The sequence below is a fragment of the Anser anser genome (genome assembly GCF_964211835.1).
Source record: "Anser anser genome assembly, chromosome: 15".
In the NCBI taxonomy this organism is placed as follows: domain Eukaryota; kingdom Metazoa; phylum Chordata; class Aves; order Anseriformes; family Anatidae; genus Anser; species Anser anser.
Window position 1 is genome coordinate 12185130 of NC_139736.1, and position 26785 is coordinate 12211914.

Genomic DNA, 26785 nt, shown 5'->3' on the forward strand with positions numbered 1-26785 from the left:
ACCCCCTGCCGGGACCCCCAGGCCGAGGCCGGTGGCGGGGGAGGGCGGAGGGGCCGCTGCCGGGAGGGGAGGGGCCGCGCGGGCGCCGTGGGCCGCGTTGCCATGGCGACGAGCGGGCGGGGGCGGGGTTGCGCGGGCGTCGCCGCCCCGGCGCCATCTTGGCCGCTGTGGGCCCGAGGCCGCCCCGCTTGCCACCGGTCCCCCCGGCACCGTGTGGAGGCGCCGCGGGCAGGGATCGGCTCGGGCCGGTTCTCCATCGGGCCCCGTGCCCACGAGCGCCGCTCCGCCTCGCGTTTCCAGCCGCCGGCTGCGGTCGCGCCCCGAACGGCGGGCGGCCGAGGCGGGCGTGACAGAAAATGTCGGCTGTGGTGGCGCGGGGAGCTCGGGGGGTGCCTCCTCAGGCGGCCGCGGCTCTGCAGGAGGCACAAGTTGTGTTAGGTCTGGCCACGGCTGTTCTACGCGTACAGCAGGGCTCGTGCCCCGGGAGGACGCTGTATGCGACAACTGAGAAGCCAGGTCCAGAGCCCTTAATTTTGGGAAAGCCCCCTTCTGTCAGCAGGGAGCTGCAGCGGGCAGCTTGGTTTTAGCCCCGTCCTCTTAGCCAGCTCCTGCTCGCTGTCCGAACGCGGTACTCCAGCCTTGGTGACTTCTCTCACAGTACATAAATCAGATCCAAGCGTAGGCTTACAAACACTGGAGCAGCTGTATGTGAGCGGCACATAAAATAGTTGCAATGGCCTTCCTTGAGCTGTAAACTTGCCAGGGCACAAGATGGGTTTCAGGTAATGTTCAGAGGAGTTGTCAGTCCATGCCAATGCAAATATCAGTCTAATCCTCTGGACAGTTCTCTGCTGAGCAACATACAGTCACAGACCTCTTAACCTTTCTCGCCAAACAGTACTGATTTATTCCTGCTTTTGATTCCCCAGGAAGCCGTGCAATTTTGGCATAAAAACTTAAAAAGCAAAGATTTTCCATGAGGATTAATTATTCAACTTGCTAGCACAGCAGTAGTCCCTACTGTGTTGTCTCAATTCCTCTTGTACATCAAGGAAAACACAAGGAAGGAGTCTGCTTTAAAAATCCTGTAAGAGGTCAAAATCCAAGAGCGTGCCTGTTCTCAACTATTTTTGTACAAATGCAGTGACAAAAAGCAAGCGTAAATCATTTTATCTATTGTTTGATCAGTGAGGAGGGGAACATGAGGAGAAACAGGAAAAAGGAGTAAAGACCAGCTGAGAGCAGAGGTGTCAGTCTTGTCTTCCCTCTCAATGCAGGCAGTGAGAACAGGCTTTCCTAAGAACACAATGACAAGCCAGTCCAGCTAACGATCCTGGAAATTCTTTATATATGAGGGGCTAAAATGGCCTTGGTGAGGCCCCAGTTATGCATGTGTACGGGGAGTGGGGCAGAAAGCTCTGAGCCCGGTGAGCTCAGGTGGGAAGGAGCAACTCCAAGAACACAGATCTTAGTGTTCACTGCTGACCGTGAAAACCCTGGGAGTGCTGAGAATTATGCTGACCCTGAATGCACACGCTTTGTTCTTGCTCTGTTCTGATGTTCCCTTGCTTTCTTTCCTGAGGTGTACTTAAGTTCATCTTTCATTTGATTGAAGGGAAGCTGTTCTAATGGCCTCAGAAGGGCAAAGTGAGGATACAGAGCATCCACCTGAGCCTCCTACAGTCCCTGCTCAGAGTAACAGAGCCTTTCAGTGGGGAGCTATACTTGCTGCAGTGAAAGATCAGCTCCCATCTCTGGACTCTGACACTTCCACAGTAAGCACTGGAACCTGCCTATCTTCCTCACTGTCTGTTAGAAAAAAATCTCAAAATCAAGGTCATCTTTGCCAGCCATTTTTGAATAGCTAGTATGTTATCCTTGGTGGTGTACTTGTTCATTCTGAGTATCGTTACGGTGTGCATTAACCCACAGCGTTACCTCTAATTGTTGGTGTAATTGCTATCTTGTCTCATTGTGTTCTTTGGAACCTCAAAGTGGGACTGATTTCTCCAGATGCTCATATTGCTAGGTTGGGAAGAGGTGGGTAGTGGACACCTTGCAGAATGACCGCACATTTCTGCTTAGTTTGTTCAGTCAAAAATACAAGAGGAAAGAATCATACAACTGGTCCGAGATGAAATGCTAAGGTTTTATCCTTGAGAGTATTGTGCTCCTCATTCTGATAATGTACTGGCCAGACAGTAGGCCCATACAGAAAGTTTTTCTGTGTATGAGGATCACAGGAAAGTCGTACTCCTGAAGCCTTTGTGGTCCACTGGAAGAAGCATTTGTCTGATATTTGATTTCTGGATTCTACTTTTTTCCTTGCCTGTAATTCTCACAAAGCCACATTGATTTCTGTTCTTCAGTTCTACCTGCAAAGAAGCATAATGCCACTACTGTTTTAACATAAAGCATGAGATTCATAGATATTGTGCAGTATTCTTCACCGTTACATATTTATTACTTGCTGGGTCTTAATGTCTGGGACAGGCTGCCTACGGGCAGCTTAAGATCTCAGTTCACAGGACAGCCTGGTGGAAATAGAAGTGCCTGCCTCTCTAGTTCAAGATGCTGGTTCTGGCATTGACTTTTCTGAGGTGATAGTGTGTCTCAAGACTTGATTAGTAGTGGCCTTTTGCCCAAATCAAAATATTTTGTTAATTGTCAAGCAGGTAACTGTGAAAAAATGGTTTTGCACTCTTCAGGAAATTTATTTGGGAGTTTATTCCAACTTAGCATGCCCCTTAATGACACAAAGGGAGTCTTGTGAGCCGTGAAGGAGTCAGAAGTGCCTTCATGGGCTATTTATTGCCAGTTAATAATCGGTTATGAGAAGCAGTGTGATGTAGTGGGTAAAGGGTAGGTATAGGTTCCGTGACCTGTTTTCTGCACCTGGCTCTATCAGGAACATACATGTTGGACAAGTTACATGGCCTTACTGTTTCCCAGTTCCTCCCTACCTATATCCTGGGTTAGTTATTTAAAGCAACTGTTGCATTTTCAGATGTGTCTATGCAGTACAGATTAAACATCAACACTCAGGAATGATTTCTAGGCATTCTTGTTCTATAAGTGTGCAATAAAGTTATGGCAGAGAGATACCTTTGTATTTTTGTGCCAAATACTAGTCTATAACTCTAAATCACGTTGACCATTTTTTTACTCATAAAAAGTCTCCAAATTCTTTGTTTCTATCACATGTGGAACAAATTTCCTGCTGAAGGAACTGCTGCAGTCTATTTGGCATTTACATGCTACCCTTAATTTACATTCAAAGGATCTGCTTGTATAATCCCTCTCCTGCTTAATGTAAACCAGTAGCCTGCTGAGCCTGTGGTTTCCCTCCTGCACCTTTGCCCGAGTGGTTTCCACTTGCGGGAAGATGCATTTTTGTGTCTGAGATCTGTAACCTCAGCAGGCTGTGCTCCTGCATCGCAAGTGGCACTGACAAATAGCGTTTTATGCCCTGAAGTACTTTCATTACCTTCATATGCATTTTATTAAGGGGAAAGAAGTTACGTTGCACTTTCGTCTATGTTAGGAAAAATTAATTATGCCGGAGAAAGTTCTCTGAAATGTGACTTACTGAAAATAGACACTTGCAAAACAATGAGACAAGCAGGAAGCCAGGGTCCTAACTGCAGGGAAGCTGCTTATTCTCTCTTTGTTGTCTGTGGGTAAGATTTCATGTCAAACATGCATCTTACGTTCAGAAAAGAGATTTTCAAAACTATTTAAACTCTGTCCCACCAAGTATAGGTAGTGATTTGCATTCTGAACAGTGAATGTCAGAGCCTTGAGTGCAATAATAAGCCTTTATGGCCCTGACCAGCCTCACCTGGAGCTTCCACCCACACCCACTGGCCCAGCAGCTCTATTTGAACTCAGCCCTGGGCCTTTGCTTTCAGTCTGGGCTCTGTTAGAAGAGCATTGGTCTTCAGCTACAGTTCTGCCTTGATCCAAGCTTTGACTTGTGAATTGATTTCTTTACTTGGCCTGAGGCATACATTCTTACTGCAGCATGACCTTATAGCATGGGTTCTTGGCTCCACGTGGCCGCTGCTTCTAGCCTGTCTTGCTTATTCCTCTTAGGTACTGTGGTTCTGACCTCCTAGCTGGTGAGGTACTTACGTTTCTGGCTTATCCTCCTTTAGGGAGCAGCTCTGCTCTTGCTGCTTCCTAAGGGGTAAATAAGGCAGTACAAAGAATCATTTAGGATCTTCAGGGCTTGCACACCACTTTAATTACTTTGCTAAGAGGAGTATTAGTTATCATGCTCTGTGGCAATTCAATGTTTTATCTGTTTTTTTTTTTTTTTTTTACTACTGTAGCTTGCTCAAATGTTAGTCTATTGTAAGACAGTCTAGGTTGCTGAGTGTCAGGCTATCTAATTGAGGTGTGATTGAGGAGAAAATGTTGGTTTTTGAACTTCAGTCAGGTGGTGATAACATAGAATTTGTGACCACAAAACAAGCATTTAAGTGAAGTTTAATTTTTCATTTAACTTCTCTGTTGACAGTCTGATTGTGAGAGTGATGAGGAGCTTTTTATCTTCCATCGAGAGCATCCCAACTTAATTCCTGACCTGTCAGAAGAATTGCTGGAGTTCTCCCTGGAAGACTCTGACACACAGGTTGTTGGCTGTTGTGAGCAGGTTGTATGACTGTAACCTTCTCTTCTGCTTGTCTCTAGTGTAGACAGCTGCTGTTACCTGACCAATTTGGCTGAATAGTATGATAGAAGAACATAGTCCCCAGTACCTTCTCCCATTGGAAATTAGGTCTTTTTTTCTATATATAGTGACCCTCTTAAGATTTCTCTGCTTGTGTGCTTTCAGACTTTATTTTTGGTCCCATCATTTAGTTTTTATTATTTTCCTTTTACCTTTTTTTAAGACTATGGCACACCTTAGATCCTGGTGATGTGTATCCCATCTTTTCTTTGTTAAAATACCAGCCTTTTCTTTACTTGTGGTCCTGTCTCTCAAGAAATCTTTCAGTCTCTTCTAAATCTAATGAATCTTGTTATGGTTAATGTACATTATGGTGCGTATGGAGCGGGAAGGCACGGTTTGTCATGTGATAACAGGTGCCCAGTTTGTAGTCAGAAAGACCATGCGAGTATTTATGGGTTGGTGGTAACACCGAGTCCTTAAGGCAGACGATGCTGTTCGCTGAGTCTGTGGACTTCTCTATAACAAGCTCAGTACTGGAATGTTACCTGCAGCTCAGCTGAAGCCACAGCACGGCTGTGTGTTAACAGTAGTGCTGTGCAATGGCTTCTAAGTTTTAGACAGTTTGAAATGGTTTCAGCCACCATTTTACGTACCTAGAAAAAGCAGAATTCCTAATGGCAGTGTACTAAGGAGGGTGAGTAGGGAGTTCAGCCCTTGTACCAGTGTTCTGAGATAAAATGATCACATTGCATCTGCACTGATGAAGACTAGGTGTCATAAGAAGCTGGAAGAGGAGCCAGCTGACCTTATTTTGTCCCGGAAGGACTAACTTATTGCGCTGCTTTATCCCCATTCATTTATCTCAGTGTAAGAAGTGGCATATAATGAGCAGATGTAAGGTAAACTAATTTCAAGGGTGCTTAGCACATCCTGAAGCTATAGCCTTTGCAAAGTAAACAGTCTTACTGTTTTCTGTGATGGACGTGGTGTGTGCTGCTACCAGATGGTGTCTGAGTTGGAGTTGCTATCTGCCAGTCACTTTGTTTTGGTTTATTGTCAGCTTCTATAGCTCAGGGAGATGTGACTTTGTGCATGTGTGTATTTTCTCTACCTGTAGCAAGTAAAGGAAACAGGAAGATATCCATGGGAGATCTGGAATGGAGATCTGAAAAGTTTTGGCTTTCAGAAAAAAACAGATGGTGCCCAAGTTAGTGCAAGAGAACATGTACTGGTGATTAAAGATGAGACTTCCAGTCTTGCCAGCCATGCTGAAGAAATTCCAGGCCAAAAGGGAGCTGGTTTTTTTGAAGAACCTCTTGCAGATTCCACAGATGGACTTGAAGAGAAAGAGCTGGACAGGCAACAGGCCAAGGAAAGAGTGAACTCTTGGCTTAATACAGCATCGTTAGTGGAAGAGCTGGGCAGTAAAAAAGAGAGAAGAAAGCTGATAAAGACAAAGATACTCTCAAAAATATATCTAGAGCCACCACCAGGCCACCCAGAGCTAAATGTCAAGCCTCCTTCCCATGGCATGAGCGACAGTCTAGAAAGAAGTGTTAAGGAAGAAACTTCTACAGATGGCCACCTTCAAGAACAAACCCATCAGTCCTCGCAGGTGAGCGGCCCAAACAAGCGGTTTCAGAGTGCTGTTCATGGGGTAGAAGGGCTAGGGCATTGGCTGCATAATCCTACTAAAATAGAGAACCAAAATGCTGAATTTGGCACATGCCACAGCATTTTTCTTTGCTGTTGTCCTGAATTTGAGTTTTGTTGGGTCGTATGCTATACAAACTGCTAAGAAGCTTCTCTTTGTCTTGTGGAGCTGCCCTTGACAGTCTGTAATGGTAGCAAAAGTCACTGATCAGCGGCATGGTTTGAGCTCTCATTCAGGAGCACCAGCCACTGCAGCTGTCCCTGGGAAGGCAAGGGATCTCTTCTGTTTGCAGGCTTTACGTTAAAACAGTGAGCTTTCTGGCCTTCCAGTATCTCGTCTCTTCTGCAGCAGTGTGGTAATGCTGGAGGTGAGAAGAGAGCAGTCAGGGTTCCTGAGATCTTCACTCTTAAAAATAAAAAACAAAACCATAACCTTTTGATGTTGGAGCTCTGCTAGTACAGGCAAAGGGTGACAGTGCTTACCTTTCTTTCTGCACTGTGCTGAATCATTTAATCACGCAGTTATTGGAGGGTTATTTATTTTTTCAAGTGGTTCTAGATTTAATTCCCACCTCACTTAGCGCAAGTCAGTTGCTCTGTTACTTGGAGAGGCGTGGTTTTGTCTTCAGAACCTGTTTGATGTCACTGACATCAGTGAACTGAAGCCTGATGCTTTTGTGTGTGTTCTGAGGCCAGGCTCAGTGTATTCTCACTTCACAACAGTGAGGGCAAAGCTGTATCCTTTGCATGCGTGGTGTATATGTTTAGATTTGAAATCTGATTGCTACTTCCCAGCTCAGCAAGGTACCTCAATTTGTCAATTAAAATTGTTAAAAACTAATATGTTTGGAATCAGAAGAAATTCCATTAGCTCATTTGAGAAATATTTTTTTCTTCCTTAATGAATATTTAAGTCCCTTCCTGTGTTTGAAATTTAATCCTGTAGATCTTCATTTCTTACTGTTCTGTACCCTTACAATACCTTACGATAGTCTCATTCCTATTAAAGCTGAGGAGGATAAAGACTTACTGCTGCAAGTTTAGATGATAATTTGGTCTTTTTATTATAGTAGTTGATATTCAAGCAGTATTGTTGAAAAAGTTGAGTATCAGTTGCATCACAGCACAAAAGCACGTGCGGTCTCTCCCTCCAGGCTGTCTGATAAAACAACACCTGTACTGAACCATGATGTGGTTCTCTTGGTAGTGAGCTCGGCTGTCAGTCACTCTTCCAGACCAATACGTCTCAATGTTGTTATTGAACCAAGATTAGCTTATGGCGATGTGAGAGACTTAAGCCTGTGGCTATCATCAGCCTTCAACGTTGCATCAGCTGTGGCCTGTAATATTAGAATAGATCTGATCATGGTTCAGCTATGCGTGAAGATCTATCGCTCTGGAAAGAGTGAGAATCAACTCTTGATAGGGAGGGGCAAATGACCGAGGTTTTTACAGGGTGAAGCTGTTTTCAAGACTGGTTCTGCTCTTCTAAAGTCCATAAAAAGTCACACAAAACACCCGTTAATTGTAGTTGTGACATAAAAAGAAATTGGCTGTCCATTATGACAATTAAAAAAATATAAATACTTTTAAGTTCTGGTGCTTCAGACCAGATTGGCATATCTTATTTTAAATGAAACTTTATATTAAATATTCAGAGGGGAAAGCAGACAGTGTCTGAAATGCCTGGGAGCCTTTGTCATCACAGACTGGTTCTCATACCTATGTGAGCGGTGTGCACAGTGAGCATATCTTCAGCCAGTGTACGTGTGATTTGCGCTAACAAAATCGATGATCCCATCTTCAGTTTGGGATAAACAGCTGTGAGATCCCAGCTGATGCTCACTGGCCTTGTGTCAGACCATCCTTTAGCCTGTTTCACTATCTACAGTTGTTTTCTATAGTCTGTATCAAAGGCATTCATGATTCTCAGAGAGGAAGCCTCAACGGATGTGGATGAGGCAGCTGAATAGAAGCAGTATCCAAAGAGATAAATACATGCTGTTCTTTACAGCACTTCTTTGTGGATCTGTGTAACAAAGCAAGTTAGGGGGAGTGTCAGGGACCTCATCTTTCTAAGATGGTTGAAAGGGAGAGGAAAATAGTACTTGGAGGGGTGGACAGAGGACTGTCTCTTTGTTGGTCATGCTAATTGTTGAGGCTCGTGCTTAAGCAGCTGTATCCAGAGTGACTGGTTCATCTACTGGCAGGTGACAGTGGGGCAGCGCTGGGGATAAGTAAGGTGAAATTCTGTGTCACTTCTGTGTTTATGTATGGCAGAAGAATGAGAGGAAGTTACCACAAAGTGTGCAAGTCAAAGGAACTCTTATTTAGTAGCAATTTTTTGGTGGTGAATTTTCCATCACAGTTTGGTTCTCTTCTTTCAGAATACTGAGAAATGGGATCTAGACAAGATTCTTGAGGAGCAGAAGCAGCAGAAAGATAGCAGTCATGCAGAATTTGCCGTCTCCTCAGCAGATCATGGTAATACTGCTAAATTAGTACCAATTTCGCTGAAAACATGTAAAAATAAAGAAAACTCAGCTTCATATGTTCAAGTCATTCCTGCAGCATCTTCTTGAATGTTGAGATCGTGGTAGCCTTTTGAATGCCTCTTTAAAACATTATTTTTTTAACTTGCAAAAAGTGCTTTGTAGCCTCTCATAGCCTAAGAGTGAATCAGAGGCAAGGCAGATAAAGGTTTGGAGTGAATTTAGTCAGAGGCAGACATCAATAGTATTTTTTTATCCCTCCTGTTCTGACAGGCTGTAGAGAAAGGTGTGCTGTTACAATGGGGAAAGGGTCTTCTGCCACTGGATCACCCAATATACCACAAATGGTGATTTTTGTTGTTGTTGTCTCATAGAGACCTTCAGGTGTAGATCTGAACATCAGCTCATGGAAAAACTAGGAGAGCTGTGTGGCAGGCAGTCCAGGACAATGTCTCCATGCCGCAGGAGGCCATCAACCAAGATCTCCTTTCAAGAAGAGCAAGCGAATAAGAAGTAGGTCCTTTACTCCAATTTTTATGTACAGCAGGTAGTTGCAATTGGTGGTAGAGATGCTTGGAAACTCATGGTGTTCTCTAGGTGCTTTCCTCTGTAGCCTCTGCAGAAAGCTTGTGTTGTTGTTGGAATATGTTGTAGTGGCATTAAAAGACAAAGACTCGGTCATTCATGTACATTTATTTAACAGGCAGTATCCTGCCACCTGAGCCTTCTCTACCAGTTCTGTTTAGATCTTGCCAGACTTGAGATGAATGGGAAAGGAAGGGGAACAAGGCTGAGCAAATGATCATGGCCATGGTTTTTTGTCATGTAGGTTAATTTTAAGGCTTGCAGTGTCTCTTACTGGTCCTGATTTAGCTAAAATACTAATTTAAATACTAATGTTGCTAAAAGTCTCCTTGCTGACAGCAGGAAGAGCCATGAAGATGACTTGTATTTTGTATGCTCTGAAGGATAAAATGGACTTGTTGAAGGAGGCAGAGAGGAAAAAGGGGCCTGTTCTTGCTGATTGACACTGGGATCTTGTAAGTTACTTGGTACAGTAACTGCCTGTCAATTGACAACATCAGTTGTCAATTTGACTACATCAGTTTTTAAGAACTAAAAATCCCTCATTATGCTGCCTGTGACCTGTGTTCCTGGTGGGGAGCTGAATCTTTCAGTTGAGCTCTGGAAGGTGGTGGATAGCAGGCAAAAGTAGAGTTTGAATTGGTGCGGTGGCCAAGCACAAAGCTTCTTTCACAGTCCAGTTTCAATCATAACCTGTGCCCTGCAGGATTTCTCCTCTGGATAAGGGAGAGGAAGTGTTAAAACAATGTTTTCTGTACTTAGGGATGTTGCTTTCCTATCATCTTCACCAAGTTCTCCGAGGACGGACACGATGAGATTACCGTGCCCGCCAGAGCCTCAAACTGTGTACATTGATTTAAGAGATGCTAAACCACAGAAGTCAGTAACACTCCATGATGAGAACCAAAGGTAAATTCTGGCTTTACTGTTAGAAGTCAATAACAAAGTGGGAAGTTGGAAGGAACCTTCTCTCTGCATCTCATACTTGTGAAATAAGCTTTTAAAGTTTTCTCTTCTTGCACGCTTCTGTGACCTTAATAGGAAGGCATAGCCCATAGCTGAGCATGAAAGTATTTTGAGGAGAGGCTAACTTGTCTCAGAACATGTAAAGGTGCAGGGATGCAGGCAGCACAGAAGGGACATGCAAATCATCCCTGGAATAACATTTAGAAAGCTTCCTATCTATGAAGGAGTGGGCAGTGATTGCAAAGCAATGCTTGCAGCTGTCTGTTGGAATTGGGCTAGCATTTGACAGCACTGTGTATGAAATGGACTTCCTTGACTACATTCCTGGCAAGCAACTGTAGATGATGATTTCTCAGCCTCCCGTGTGATAAGAGGGCTCTATATAGTCCATAGGAGGCCCGGTTCTTCTCAGTCTGCAACAGATTCTGGCAGATGTGTCCTTTCTTCAGAACTAACGGTGTCTTGCTTCCTTCTCAAGATGCATACTTACTGCAGCAAGAGACTGAAGAAAACAGCACAAGAAACCTTGTTAATAAACAGCAGAGTGCAACCAACACATTGTGATCTAGAATTGCTTGAGTGTTGTTTGCTTCTTTTTGCCTTGCTGGAGTAATAGTGTGAAGAGCTATCCGTAAGACCTAGAGATCTGCCCTAGAAGTGTCTCCTGATTTTCCTAATAGCTCTAAATTTGCATCTTAGAATTGACTGAAATCTAACACACAGTTTGAACGAAGTTAAGTAACACTATCTAATTTATTTCATAGTGCAGGCGACAGCTCCACTGAAGAAGAAGAGACTGTGACAATTAAGGACCAAACAGAAAGGAGAATGTAAGATTCTTTACCTTGACCCTAATTCAAGTGTTACAAAATTAAAATAATTCCCCTAAGAGTGATTAGAGCGAGAGCTCACATACTGAAATATCTCCATTCCTGGTTTTCACAGCAAAAACACCCAACCTAATAACAAAAGCGTTTCAGTCTGGACCCAGATCTCTGTTGCATGGTAAAGATATTGAAGTTAGAAACTGATTGGTGTGAGATGGTATAGCACCATGCTACTTTACAGCTGTGTGGCAGTGGCATAAAAGACAGAGTAGACATGGCTTTTTCTCCAGACACGTTTAAGTGACATGAGAACTGCTTTTAAATGACTTGGAAGCAAACTTTGAAAATGTTACAGCAAATTGACTCAGACAAGCCTTTATTTTTAGCAGTAATAAAATAGGCTAGAATGCATGTTGACTTAAAGGGAATATTGAATACATTATGTGGGCACAGATGCTCACATTTCTCCTTAATTGTTTAGGGGTGTGTGTGTGTATATATATAGTCATGGAATCCTAAACCGGAGATTCTTCAATAGGCACAGATGCTAGCCTTTTTCCTGTTACTAAACTTAGGACTTGATTCATACCCATAGATTTTTAGACATCCATTTAATGTGAAACAGGTATGTCAAGTTTTAAACATCTTACTGTATTTATCTTCTGTATTATATTTAGAAACCTGATGCATGTAAGTTCACATTACAGCAGTACAGAGGACAGGCAGAACACTTCGTATTGTTGTGCCAGCCAATTACTCTTTCTTTTTTTTAATAGTCTAAAAGAATAAATGACTTGGCAAGGAACAGAGCTGAATACTCAGCGTAACTTATGACATCTAATCCAAAACCATCAGAAAATGGGGATGAGATGATGCTTGGGGAACTCTCGCTGTCACTGAGGCAAATGCAGAAGTTGCATCAGTGTAAATCTGGTGTGATGGAGAACAGAGCTTAGCTGAGTGGATTTTGATTTGTTTTAATGGTGTTAAAGTAAATACACAAAAACATGGCAAACATTATTCAGTTCTGTTTCTAAATAAGAAAGCCTCATGGTCTCAGTAGTGCAAGATCCTGATCTCATTTGCATGGGTTCAGTGCCATTTTCACTTTTACCTGGATGGAGTTTTTAATAGGGCTATGTATGCCGTAGCACAATATACCTACATGTTAAGGCCTTGGAGGGATAATCTTATGGTCTTAAGATCTCCAGGCACTTAGTTAGCATGGAAAATAAATACACTGTTAGTTTATTGCCAGAGTGGTCAGATAGTTCAGAGCCAGTATCACAGCTGTCAATGTAAATGTTGATCTGGTGGTTCTGGATTGGTTGATGTGATGGCAGAAGTGAGATCCTTACGGAGGAAGAATACGCTCCATCTGGATTTTCTTTGTTCCAAGAAGTACGTTTAGTTTGGATTAGTAGAGCGCTATGATGCTATGTACTCAAACACCACCTAACTGCAACATCAATATCTAACTGGAGCAATCTGTCACTTAGTCCATGTACTGTTCAGCTCCTACTAAAACACGGTATATTTGCTATAGATGACAGTTTTCCTGTAGCAGATAACCTGGGAGTCTCATCACTGAATGGAATTGCAAGACAAAATAACCATATCTGCTTACGATGTCACGAGAGGACATTTCACAGCAGAATACAATCAAAATATTGTACTGCTGACAATACAGCAGTCACAATAACTTGGTGGAGGCATAGGTGAAATGAAGCTAAACACTCAAAAGTCCTAAGAGTTATCAGAACTCTTCCTCTATGTATTTGAGTCCTGGTACCCATATCCAAAGAGGACAAAAATCTGCAGACCTGATTTCCATGCCAACGTCACACTTATTCAGGGCTCTTCTAGTAGTTAGTTGTCTCTTCTGCCCGAAATCCAGAAGAGGTAAGAAATTCCCAGTAAGATCGGGTTCACATTCTGTCACTGTGGTGTTTGTGTTACCTGTATGCTGGTGCTGCTTTTATCGACAGCTATTAATCTGTGTAGGTGTCCAGTCTTTGTTTTGAGCTGTTACTCATGAGAAGTTGTTCAGAGCATAAATTTATTCATGTAATGCTCTATCTTGATTAAATCATTTTTTTATTCCTCTGCAGGAGGAATTGCTCAGGGAAAAGCTTGCTACTGCAACAACTCCGTACAGCCCGTAAAGAAGCCTCAGAGCTTCTTCATGACGCAGCTACCCCAGCTGAAGGACTCAGAGGCACAAAACAAGATCCAGAAAGTCTGGAAGAGATGGGTGCCTTTAAACTCAGTCAAAAACAACATAGTAAATTGAGACAAGAGACAAACGAGGTGATTTCTAGGAAATTGAGACTGCAACCAGAGAATAGAAATGCCCCCTTGTCAAGCCAGGGGAGCAATGGAGCTGACATAGAAAGAAAAAGCCAAGTAGAAGCTGAGAACGTTCAACATTCAGGAAACATTCTGGAGTCTCCTCTACCCACAACAGAATTGCCGAGGTATCGCACAAGAAAAGTCACCAGTGGTTTTGATTAGGGCTTATCTAATTCTGTAAGATTAAAGAACATGGCTTATCTGGTATGTAAGTTGGAGCAAAAGGATGTCTGGTTCTCTTACCTAGAAAGATGGCCAAACTTGGCAGCTGTTGCTTAACATTTTAGAGGCTGCCAGACTTAGTAGATCAGAGAATTGGCCTAGGATTAGACATGGCTTACTGTGGCACTTCTGACATGGTAAATTTAGACATTTTCTTTAGTCTGGATTATAGGTAGGAGGGTAACAGTATTGATCGCCTGTATGAAGAACAAAGCTGAGATTTACTATGCATAGTATCATAGAAAATAAGTCAGGAAGGGTCTGTTTTCCTGTACCAATATTGGGAGAGTTATAATCTAATCCTTTCCTGTATCTTTTTTTTATTTCCCCTGAACAAAGCAATTCTCACTCTGTCATCAAGAAAAGAGCAAGAGCTCAGTGGGGCAAAGTATAACCATGAGGAGCTGTTCTTACCACAGGAGTTCCCTGGAAAGATAGAAGAGAGAAATAACAATGGTAACAATTGAGGAAATCGGAGAGTTTTCTCCAGTTACTTGGGCTTCTGCCTCCTTAGGCTTAATGAAGTGTATTCTGCATAGGATCTAACTTTAAAAGTGAAATCAGGTGGGCACCTTGTGCACCTGCTCAGCTATTTGGGAGATCTCCATTATACTGACTTATCAAAAGCTATATTCTGCCTGCTATTTTCAGGGTGAAATTTAACATTTTGACTTTGACATATGAGCCCTTGGGAAAAAAACGAGAATCTGCCTGCTCCAGAGACTATTACTTTTTCAGTTGTCTACCCCATCACTTAAACACTTCAGTTGGCATGTACTAGTTTTAAATGGCAGATGGTTGGTTGTGGATTATTCCTCCAAGAAGCTCCTGATACTAAAGCTCACTGCTTCCATCAGTTCTATAAAAACTCCATTTTGTCTACCTGTTAGTCTGCTGCATAGATGGTAGACTGTAGCTTGGCAAGAATCTGGGTTTTTGTTGTTGCTGAATAATAGCTCACATGGATTTTAACATATTTCAGTTTTCTTTCTTGCTATTCTAATTGTTGAGTCACCTGGGGCTTGAAGGATTGTGAAGAAATTGAACTTCATCTGCCATTTCCACAGCAAACATGAAATCTTGCTCAAAATATAGAAAGATGGAAGGTCTTGCTTCAGGGGAAACTTGCCACTGTTATAGCAGATAGGAAAGGAAATGGCTGGAAGGCTGAGTATTTTGGTGTGGAGAAAGGGAATGAAATCTCAAACAAGCTTCTGCTAAATGGCATGTTTTGGTCTCCAAACAGACTGTCACCGCTTGTCAGAAGTTTGAGGTCTGCTCCTCTTCTTTGTTATTTCAGAGAGAGATGATTTCACCCAATGACAAGTTCCTGTGTCCCCCACAAACACCATAAGCGCTTTCTAAATCTATTTTAGCCTTTCACGTCATGATCCACCCTCAAGTGTATGGTATAAACATAAGAATAAGAAATGCAAACAGATGAACAAGGATGTCTTTTCTACAGAGTAAAAAGTTAAAGCAAAAAAGAATGTGTATATTTTTCAGGACAGAAGAAAGTAAGATAGAACTATCTCAAAAGGAAGAACAGATGAAAGAGAAACACAGGAGACACAGATTCCAGGAGCAGCTGGAGAGATTGCAGCCTCATCAGTCAGTTACTGGAAAGCAGCCCATGGCAGAGAAAACACCGGTTTTGTTCCACATGGTTAGTAGTTCAGCACAGGACTGTCCATTTTGGAATGGCTTCCTGGCCAAACGTGGAAGTGGTTGTAGAAGAAAAGTCATTTTCATTGCATTATTTTAAATCTGTTTGCTGTGGAGCAGTATAACCTGGATAGATGAGCAGTCCTACAGCTCTTCTCCCATGTTACCTATGTTTTTCTCTACTTCCCTGTAAGGGGAGTGTTCCCTGTACAGCTGCCCACCAGACTTGATGTATGGGGTCATGACAGGAATCCTAACTTGAAGTTGGAGGGCTCAGTGTCACTTACTTCCCTGGAGCCAGACCTTTTTTTAATAACTTTAGGAAAAGTGAAACATTTTCACTGTTGTACTTCTAAAGCAAAGCCTATTCTGAGTCCTGTCTGGTTGTTTGCCCCTAGAAATTGTTTCAGTTTTGTGGGTGTGTGTGAATAAGCAGTTGTTGAGGATTGTGATTTTAATAATAGATCTTGCTTTTGGCTGAAGCTCTGATTATGGGAGCATGAAATTAATCCAGATTTTTCCCCAAACCTAAAGTATGGCTCAGAGGACAGGGTAGTTCTCCCTTCTGAGATGATTTGTATATGTAGTCCTAATTCATCCTTCATCCTTGCACTGATTTCAGTGGGTGCAACACCAGCTGATAAGGTAAGAGGAGATAAGAAACTCTAGAACTTGTCTGTGATTACTTTGTGATGATTTTTCTGGGCCAGTAGCAATAACAAAGCTCTCTTGTCTATACAAAAGGTGGTAGACCTTACAGCCCTAGCCTCGGGAATGGACCATTTGGGTGTGCTTGTTTTGTAATGAATTGAATGCCATATTTCTGCAGATTAAAAGCTCATTTTTCCCACATTGGATTAATCACTGTCAAGAAGTAGAGGACTAACAAACTGACGAGTGAATTTCCCCTCTATCAGCCTGCTTTGGAATAGACTGCACAGAGCTGTTCCCTTAGCTCCTTCAGTCCCTGGTGTAAAGGTTGTGAATCTAGTCTTCAGACTTGCTTCTTTCTCAGTCTGCCAGGAGGTGCTACCAGATTCCAGTTAGGCCTTATTAAAATGCAGACACTTTCTCATCAGAAATATACTTGAGCTTTGCTAACTCATTCCGTGCAGTGCACTAAGTGATTGCTGGATTGTGTTGTATCCTGGTCATTTCCCATATTTGCTGCACGGAAGCCAGTGTAATGAAGATGAAGGCCTGGTAATGTGGTTTCTCTCAAGCACAGCTCAAGATATATCTGCACTGTAGGTCCTGCTGTCACCGAATCACCGTGTAAATACACCCGTAGTCACGTTACTGCCAGCTAGCCAATGTGGTGTGGTCATTGGCATAAGCTAACCAGCTCAGAATTTGCTCAAGTTCTGGGGCCTGTAGAAACTAGCTGGCAGCTGGGGTAACTGGTACCTAAACTAACTGACAGGCTGCTTGGGGGAAACCTGCCCAAACTTACAAGGCACTGTTGATAGTAACAAAATCAGTGTAACCCATAATCTTTTATTACCACTTCTTCGTACTGCAGCTTTGCTCTTAGTTCTTCAGAAATACTCATTATTAAAATTAAGAATGAAAAATGGATCAGCATCATCCATCAAATACAAGCCATTTATAAGATTACTTGAAATTCATTCTGACAGCACCAGCTTTTGTCTTTGAATTAGAACGGGTTTTCTCTCCTTTCTTTTTTCTTCTGCACATAGGAAGGCAGAAAAACTTGAATGTTTTGATGTTTAAAACTAAAGGAGTGTAATTTGGCAGCTGTGTCGCTCAGTGAAACTATCTAATATCTATATATAAACATGTATATTCAAAGAACAAACCACAATGTTTGACAGAGTAGAATACTTTGAAACTTGTTTTCAAAGTCCTTTGTTTTGGCAATGATAGGTGTCGAGATCTGGAACACTTGTCATGGTTTCCAGAATTCCTCTGACCATTTTTAATGTATATAAATAATTGAATTGAATAATAATCAGAGGGGAATTTTAGAAACTCTGTAGTTACTGTAGCTGATGTGCTTGGAAAGAATTGTAAAAATTTTAAAAGCTGCATTATAGTTACATTAGAGTTCTTGTCTAAAATTTGAAAGCAGTGAAATTCAGATTTAATATTAGTGTCTCTTTCTTAACCTAGTTCAGTCAAATTCTGTACTCAGCTTCGCTTTGTGGGATGCACTAATATAAATGAGAATCAGGTTTGGGAAGAACACTTGCAAAACTGCACAGGTAACTTAAGATGCTGAGAACTAACTTTCAGAGGTATTTCAGCATCTAAAAAAAGGGCTGATATCCAATGGTATTTTCCAGACAAGCAAGTACCAAGTTCCCATGGAAATCAGTGGGCTCATTCTACGAATTCTGCCTGTCATTTGGATTCCTAGACACGTGGGGTACTTTTTGCAATCTGAACCAACTCTTATTTTCAAAAATGCATGGAAGAGCCTGATTTCTCCTGCCTTCACCCCTCTGTTCACCTCTACTACCCAAACTTTCAGTGAAACTTAAGACTGGCCAGATAAGTAGATTTCTCCCCAAAACAGGCCCCTTAGTCACATTTTAACCTTTGGATCTAGTTCAGAACTGATTTAAGCATCTGCAGCTCTGCTGAAAGCCAGCTGAGTGGTGATGTAATCCATGTTGTAAGGTCAGGTTGAATTAATAGCTTAAAGTAACGTGCAGATTTTGTTTCAGTATTTGAGCAGAGCATTATTGACAAGGGAGATGGAGAAGGAATGCTGTACAGCATGTAAAACAGTTAAATGAAAGATGTAAAATGAAATGGGTTTGACCCGTCACTTAATTGATGTTGTCTGGTATGATAGAGTGACTTAGTACTGATGTTTATTTCTGTATTACATTGACATTAGATCCAGATAATAGTTGCTACTTTTGCTGGGCTCGCAACTGATTTTTGTGTCAAGGAGCAGCACAAGCTGCTGTGTAAAGGAAGACAAGACAAGAGCTAAAGGTGCCAGCAAGGCAGGCAGGGGCAGAGACCTCACCAGCAAGGAGTGCAGTCCCACAGTGCCTAGGCAAGAAAAGCAGAGCAGGTCCAGTGAGGGTAACCAGTTGCCAAGTCTCTGGTGGTGAGGTAGGTCCAAGGTCAAGGTGAGAAAGTCAAGGCAGGGTCAGGATAGGGTCCAGTGACGGTAAACTGGGTCAGCCAGCAGGCAGCGATTATGCAGTAAGTTTGTAGTGATGAAGCATGTGGCCAGGCGCAGGTATAGCTGCCGTGTGGCTTGGTCAAGGACCAAGGGCAAGTGTCTCAGCTTAAATGCAGCTCCCAAGCAAAGGGGCAAGAGGCTTCACACAGCTTTTTTTCACGTCAGCAGCATGTGAAGTTACACAGCTGTGCTGTGTCAGAATTGGCCTCGAACCCAGGCAGCTAAACCACTGCAGGGGGTGGTGTTCATGGCCCTGACACTTTACATCCAGATACTTTACATCCTGCTATGGATTTAATTTAACAGACAGCAAATGTCAGTTAGCTTTATGAAACTTTTATTATTAGGACACAAAGGTTGTTTTCCAATGGGGCTTCAGCTTGATTCTTTGTTTACCTTTATTGCTTTATCATGATATGGCAGAACAAGATAGTGCAGTTTGAAAGCTATTAGGAACCACCTTGTTACCAGTACCTTTTAAACACTGTTTTATCTACCTTGTACAGTCAAACTGTTTGGAAAATGAATGCATTGACTCATACTGAGACATCTAATTTTTCTTGGCTACACATTCACTTTGGCTAACCTTGTGCTAGTAATTATATTACTATGATCATCGTCTTATTGCAGCTTAGCTTTACAGCTGGCTTACTAAACAAAAACAGTCGGGCATGCAACCGAGTCATTCTAGCTTAACAAATATATTATGCAGACAATTGCTTTCCAACCTGCAGACATAAGACGCTATAACCTTTCTGTTAAAACTGGCAGGGTTGTGGTTTTTTATATTAATATATCCTTGATTCAGCTCACTGATGTCAGGTAAAACTCTTAGACCAGAAGATTTTCTGCTTGCATTCCCATAAAGCTAAACTTAAAGTACTATGGTCAAAACCATCCTTGACCTTTTACTGCCTTACTCTCCTTTGGATCTGATGTGACTTTCACAGGAAAATCTCTGAAAAAATTCCTGGGTCTTAGCAACCGTCAGGAGTGGTGCTGAAGTATTGTATGTTTAGATACTGTGACAGTTACCCTGGGCTAGCACAGTATGACTGAAAGTAGAGGTTGATTTCCAAAATCTCTAGAAATATTTTTAGTTCAATTACTGGTCCTGTGTGGTTTTTTATGTAGAAGATGCCTTGATCTGCACAGTTTTCAGTGAATTGCTTTGATTTTTCACCTGTCGTACTAAAATAGGTGTCTGTGATTTTCATTACTATTGTAGAAGAGTCTTGATCTTTTTAATGCAATAGCGTGACAACACTGGTAATTGCCTTTTTCTTGCATTGTACCTGAGCACAAAGAGTAGCTGAAGGAAATTGACTGCGGGTTCCAGGGTCCCAACCTAACCGTTTACCAGCTGGACTATACTACTTTGGCACCTCACCAACTCAGTTGTATACCTGCTTATGTGAATGTGCTTAGGTGATGTCCTAAGCAATATTTAAAAGTTCTGTTTCTATCACTGTGGAAGAGGCATAAATGAAAAAGAATAAGATTTCTGCAGGTTATGAAATTAAACAGATAAAGCTACGTAATTTCATACACTTGCTTCAGAGCAGGGCCATGCTGACCGAAGAGAAATGAAGGTGAAATTCACATCTCAGTAGAAAGATCATACCAGAACCCGATCCACCAGTTATGAAAGGAATAGTTTTTATGCTGGTTCTGCACGGAAATGCCAGTTTTTCTCCAACAAAGTGGTGCCATATACATATTTGGAGAAATCAAGGAAAACTTATATCTTATTTCAGTTGCAATGATCTTGTCACACAGTAACTGAACTTTGGTATATCTCTGTTACTGAAACTAATCTTGCAATGTTAAATCTCCTTGTGACCAAGTGTTGTTTTCATTTATGCTGGACCACAGCAGCTACTACACTTGCACCTGTGTGAAGGTAACAGAAACCAACATTTAGCCCTTACTATTTTACTATAGCTTAAAACAATTAATTTTAAAAATTGCAAAATATTTCATACTCAACCTTTTTCTGGCATCAGAGCTGAATTTGGCTTGTCCTTCACTCTGTCTTCTCACTCTCTTGCTCTGACTCTGTCTGGGGTTGTGGCCAGCAGTGATGTGCCAAACAGCCAGCAGATGGCCCCTGAATTCCTCCCTTTTTGTACAGTGCGGTATTTAATGAGTTCCTGGAGCAAGATTAAAATCTCTTGTACTTAATGAACCTGCTGCCTCAACTCAAGAAAGGCTTAAAAATAAACTAAAGCAATTAGAGATGATGTAGTTAAATTTAGCTTGCAGAAACAGAAGGCCAAGGTTCCTGTTTGTACCACCAGTCCAGCACACAGGATTCAGAATAGCATGGAAGTTCCCAAGAAAATGTTTTTCTATCAAAGGCAACTGTTAGCTGGCACAGGGCCTGTATTTCTGGCCTCCTCTTCATCTTCCCACATGGTACCAGAGTAGGAAAATGGGAGGGATTGTTGGCAGAGTATTTCATGCTTAGGTTGAGTTCAACTGATTTATGGTCCCCTTGGTTGTGGTTAACAAGCTAGAGGAACTGAGGCTGCTACTGCCTCTGCCACGGCCCTGGATGTCACAGATGCATCCTGAGGATTTGCCTTAACAGGCAAAGCAGAGAATCTAGGCCTTAAAAGTCTTTGTCACAAACGACTTCCTTTCTACAAGGATTCTGCTTGCTTGTTCTTTGTGTTCTCAGACTAATAGATGTTACTGGAAGTGTGTGCTTTGGCACGCTTTGGGCACAGATAAACGCAAGTCAGGAACTTTACATCCTGATAACTCTCCCAGTAGTTCTGTGCATGCAGCAAGAGCAGTTAAAAATGACACACTAATCCTGCTTTAATAACCTGTTGTCTGCTTCAGCAGGTTTCTTAGCCACGTTGCTGCATCTGTGCTCAGAACCAGGAGACGCTCATTCTGTACTGAACACAGCAGGACTAACAAAATGCTGTAGAGAACTTCATTTAAATATCCACACAGAGACCCGGTCTGGTTGTTTAGCAGGGGCTTCCACCTTTGTCCACTGTACTTACCAGCTATGGAATGAGTGGGACAGTTAGGTCTTCTCAAAGATGAGATTTTGTGCTGTTTCTCTGATGGGAGTTTGAAATGGCCATAGGGAAATGTGAAATATTTAGTCCTTTATATTCCCTGACACATCTTGGAGGCAATTAAAATGAGTTTAGGCTTATTATTGAATATACTTATGCATGATTTTGACAGATGGGAACATTCATTGTTGCTCCTTAAGGGAAAGGTTAATATAAGTAAAAGGAATATAGTTTCCAGAATTACATGCGTGAACTTGCTGCCAGTAGAGGTCCTAAACACTCCTCTGTTCACTTCAGAAGAATGGTTCAGATTAAACTTGAAGAGAAGACAATAGAGTAAAATGTCCATGGGCTAATATTTATTTCTCATTTAGAAGAGGGCAGGAGGAGGGAGAGCCTTTTTTGTACCTTGTCTCTTCAGGCCTTGCTCTTTGGTAGGTCCTGTGTTTGTTGGCAGGAGGAGTAGCTACGATAAGGTTGCAATGCATATGAACAAGTGCCAGTCAAATTTACTTACGTAAAGAAATACTTCCTGCCATGCGCATCTTTCCTGGAACTCACAACTCGTGGCCTTACCTCATGGTTGAGACCTGTGAGACTATTTGTAGATGAAAGGAGGTTGAATGTGGCCTTCTGCTCTTCCAAGGGGCTGTTCAGGCATGTCTGACGCAGCTATAATGCTATTGTTAAAGGAGCTTTACAGTTTAAACTGTATTCCTAGTTCTTCCTTATGCCCGCTTGTTTAGCATCATGACTTTGGTTAGACTACAGCCTTGAATCTTGACATGTTGGGGGATAAGCTTGGTTACAGCTTGTGAACACTTTATTACAGAAATAATTATAGAAACATTATTCTTAGTGGCAGGGCTATTGAAAGGAATTCAAGGCTTCGTCTGAAATTACCAAGTGGAAGAATCTTACGGTTAGCTTTTATTTTAAAAACACAAAGCTCTGTCCAGCGATGTGCCAAGCACTTGGAGTTCCCACAAGATTCGTTGGAAATTGTAAGCACTTAGCGTTTCTCAAAATCACAGATAACCCATATTTACTGCCTAGAGAATTCAGAGGTCCAAAGAGTTGTATGCGTAGTATTTTGCAGCTGGACACAAGATCACACAGCCTGTATGACAAGCTGGACACAATCAGGTTATGAACTGGCAGCCGAGAGGTTGAAGAGCAGGCCACTTAAGCTCTGGTAAAACGTCTGGATAAATCAGCTGAGCTTTCAGCAAACCAGCAATGCTGCAATACGCTATATGGATAGTCCAAACCAGAACCTGTTATCACGCTTGCTCTGCAGGGTGGCTAAGCTCACTCTGAGTTTGGGCATGACACTGCCTCTCAGCATGTCTTTTTCCTATGTCAATTAGAGCGTTGCCCTAATCAGGGACTTGGCAACATCACAGTGGAAGGGACTTAAGTACTACAACTGTAGGAGCTGTAGAAGGACTCAAGAGAGACTGCATAGTTAGCTCCCCACTTTTTTTTCCCTGTGGGATTTCTGTCAAGTATCAGAGAAATATATGACAAGATAAATAGTTGGTTTTTTAATAGGAAAAAAAAAATATGGTTTTTCCTAACTTGATAAGCATATGATGAATTTCTTAGAGTATCAAGCTACTTGTGCCCTTTTAGGAGTATTTAAAGCCAGCTGGGAACAGTTGTGAAATACCAGCCTAGTTTTCAGATGGCTGAGGACCGATTCCATGCTCTATCACAGGTTTTCAAAGTGACTGTGTACAATTTCCTTCCCTGCTGCAGGTATGGAAATCACAGCATATTTCATTTGTGAGACAGTTTGAAATCAGCTGAAGAACAATAGAAAATAGAGATACTACTGCTTGGATTTTAGACATGATGCTGTTTCAGTAATGTTTAAAAAAGTTTTCTTAATTAATCTTTCTTTGTAATTTTACTCTGTTCCTCTTCAGAGTGTTTTACAGGCTTTTGATATTTAATTCAGTTAGGGGAGATCTAGGAGAAGGAAATGTTTTACTTGCTTTGCAGTTTCATAGAGAAATAATCCATTCCAGAGCCAAGACTAAGGCACAAGTTCCTAATTCCCAGTACTGTGTTCACATGAAATGTGTAAGTAATTTAACTTCTTTTACATATTTCAGCTGCTGCTTGTCAACCAGGAGTAAAAACTCAGTAGAGCAGGAGCTTTTTGTTATGTGTGCATAGAATACCAGCACAATGAGGCTCTGAATCCCTCCAAGCCGAAGTGTTACTGTAATGTAAACACCAATCATGGAGAAGGCACTTCTCATTTTCAATGATTATGTCTCGGAAAGCAAACAAAATCAAATGGGATTCAATGCTACTTTGATTTAAATTTTAGTGCAATTTTCAGAGCGTTTCTTTGTTTACCTGAGGAGTTGAGTCTTTGACAGAAAATTTTCCCACTTCCAGCAAATGAAGAAATTGTGTGTAAAACAGCTGCTTCTTGCATGTTATTTTTGCCAATTACTTGAATGTTTTTAGCTGCATTCAGACTTGTGTAAACTGAGGCTATTTAGCAACAATTTTTCTTGAATATATTTAGGTGAAAAATAACCATTTAAAAACATTTTTGATTAGTTAATATGCTTCATAACCACACAAACATTCTGTGTTCTCATGAACATTAGAATTATGTTGCAAATGGTCCTCAGTCATCTGAAAACTAGGCTGGTATTTGACATGTACTCCTAGCTGGCTTTAAATATTACTTAGAACATTCTATGTGCTAATGAAGTATTTCAGGGAGCAATTCTATCAAGAAAGTCATAGTTGCTCTGACTGTGCTTTCCCCGTCACTGCTGACCGATAGATGTTCTTGTTTCATTCATCCTATTCTGATCTAGTGATCTCAGAGTGACTAGAAAGATGTTGTCCAAGAGAGACCATTACCTGGCTGTGTGAGACTCTCAGACAGTGATAATGTTCCCAACCCAGGACAGAGCAAGAAATCCCAGTAAGTCTCACACTGGCATATACGAGAGACAGTGTGACGAGGGCAGTGCTGTGTACTTGCATTAGGAGTACTTGGCAACACAGGCAAAAGTTGAGCAGGTTAGGACAGAGCATACCCTAAGGTACAAGATTCTTATTTAGGACCAAATGCTTGATGCTGTGGACTTGTCTTGTTCACTGCAGACAACAACAAAAAAGTACATTGAATTTTGGGCCAAAAATACTTCTCTGTCTGTGTGATCCTGAATGATCACACAGTGTGTCTCTAACGTATTCTTTGGGCCACATCCTTGACTCTCCTGCCAGAAGGGTTATATATTTTTTTGGTAGCACAGATGAGCTGTTAAGGCTAGTGAAGCAGCTGAAAAATTCCTTATAGGGAATAAAGGATGGGATAGGATGAAAAGGGATTGTTGTAGAACAATGACACATCCTGACCCGGAAATGTAACTGATCCTACCTATCACTGGCTGCCAGAGCTGTGGTGGATATAAAGCTACTTTAGATTGCATTTGAGGTTGACAATGCTCAGATGTTAGCAACACGAAAAGATGTACAAAGTGAATTTTTCTGTTCTTGGTTCCTGTGCCAAGCAGAGCTCAGTTCCTTCCTGTGTCATCTCTGAACTGCATTCCTATGCTCAGTAATTGCTGGTGGTGAGCTGACATTTCACTCTGACACTTACCCTCTTCGTGCTCCAGCAGAGGTGCTGGCTAGCTTTAGCACCTCCATGATGCCAAGGATAGATAAGTGGCTCCTTCTGAATCAGAAGAGATGATATTCTTCATGACAAAGATTAAGAATAATTGTCCACAACATGAAAATAATTTTCAGCAAAGAAATTTTCTTTATTATTCTTATTTTTTTAACTTAACCTCACAAGATATGTAGTGCCCTATCTGGAGAACTACCAAGTTCATAGCAAATAATGCTTCTGTTTCTCAGCTCTGAGTTCCTGCAATCTTACTCTGGGAGAGTTGTTTGCTTTGGAGGATCGTATCTCCTCCATTTTAGCAATCTGAAGCTTAGTTCAAATCAAAAAAATTTCAATATCTTGCTACCATTATATTTTTCAGGTCCATAACCTCAGCACGTTTGTTATTCAGAAAGCCATTCGTGCTATATAGAGTGAATCTAGTACAAAAATGCATTAACAGGAAGACCATTCAGACCATTAACATCAATCATACTCTCCTTTTTATTATTAAATGTTGCCTTTCTAATTACAGTATGTTCTGCCAGTTGCATACAGGAAATGCAGATACTTTCTGCATTCTTATCTGTTGCTCCCACTTTGCAATGATAAAGCAGTTCTTTGAATAGTTTCACGGTTTATTCCACGATCTAATGTGGAATTTCAGATAATCTAGCAGATGGCATTGTCATCATTTTTCCTTCCCTACAGAATGAAAATGAACAAACACTTGACATTTCCAATATGGCTTCATCTAATGCAAGAATTTTTAGAAGCCATGAAAGCGTTATCTGCTTTGGTTTGGGGAGAGGGGCACAAATGTTAAATGTATCCCAACTATCTGCTGTCCTACATCAGCAACATGACTGCATGGAAAATAGATTTATCACCACATAATCAGCATGCTTGTGTTTTGTACTGTGAGCTGTGCCTCCAGCAAAGTGTGAACATGCAATGCTAGAGCTATTTCAGCATAAGAGTATAGAATTTTCATTAGAGAAATTAGCTAGAGCTGCTAAAGTACCTAGAAATCAGTTCACATTTACAAACGTACAGCAGATGCATCATTTGGCAGAAGATTTCTGCAGTCAGTAATTTGCCATTCATCAGGGATTGCCTCTGAAATCTGCGATCCAAGCTAGGGTGCGGATGACATAGAAGGATAAATTTAGACATGGCTGAAAACAATTATTTTGATTAAGCCTACAGCCAATGAGAGTAAGATTCTTCCTATTCCTCCCCTTCCCCCTCATTCACCTCCTCCAGTAAAGAAGGAGGAGACTCAGTAAGTATAACTTATATGCTTTACATGCAGCAGATGCTTTCATTTAGCTCTCCATGCTATAGAGTCTGTTCAGCATAGTAGAGAGTTTATTTTGATTGAACATGATGCCTTGCTTCAGCGTTAGCATCAGTTTAGTTTGTATTGGAAAAAAAAAACGCTACAAGGAAAATGCTGAAGTTTTCTTTATTTGCAAAAGTGAGGCTGTATCTG

At 41.7% G+C, this 26785-nt stretch overlaps 1 protein-coding gene across 7 annotated transcripts in view; it reads left to right on the plus strand.

The window, feature by feature from the left end:
- Positions 1–26785, plus strand: part of DNAAF8 (dynein axonemal assembly factor 8) — a 107349-nt gene that overhangs the window by 282 nt on the left and 80282 nt on the right. For 5 of the 7 annotated variants that reach the window (XR_014572797.1, XM_083800247.1, XM_083800252.1 and 2 more), the window contains exons 2-10: positions 1616–1775; positions 4523–4657; positions 5796–6293; positions 8719–8815; positions 9198–9336; positions 10171–10317; positions 11139–11204; positions 13313–13678; positions 15282–15441. Coding sequence is in view for 6 of the 7 variants with exons in the window: in XM_083800247.1 (XP_083656373.1) it covers positions 1616–1775; positions 4523–4657; positions 5796–6293; positions 8719–8815; positions 9198–9336; positions 10171–10317; positions 11139–11204; positions 13313–13678; positions 15282–15441 (1768 nt within the window). In the remaining variant the exon portion in view is untranslated. Of the gene's footprint in view, positions 1–80; positions 517–1615; positions 1776–4522; positions 4658–5795; positions 6294–8718; positions 8816–9197; positions 9337–10170; positions 10318–11138; positions 11205–13312; positions 13679–15281; positions 15442–26785 lie in introns of those variants that run through there. The other 2 variants (XM_083800250.1, XM_083800249.1) reach the window with 2 other exon arrangements.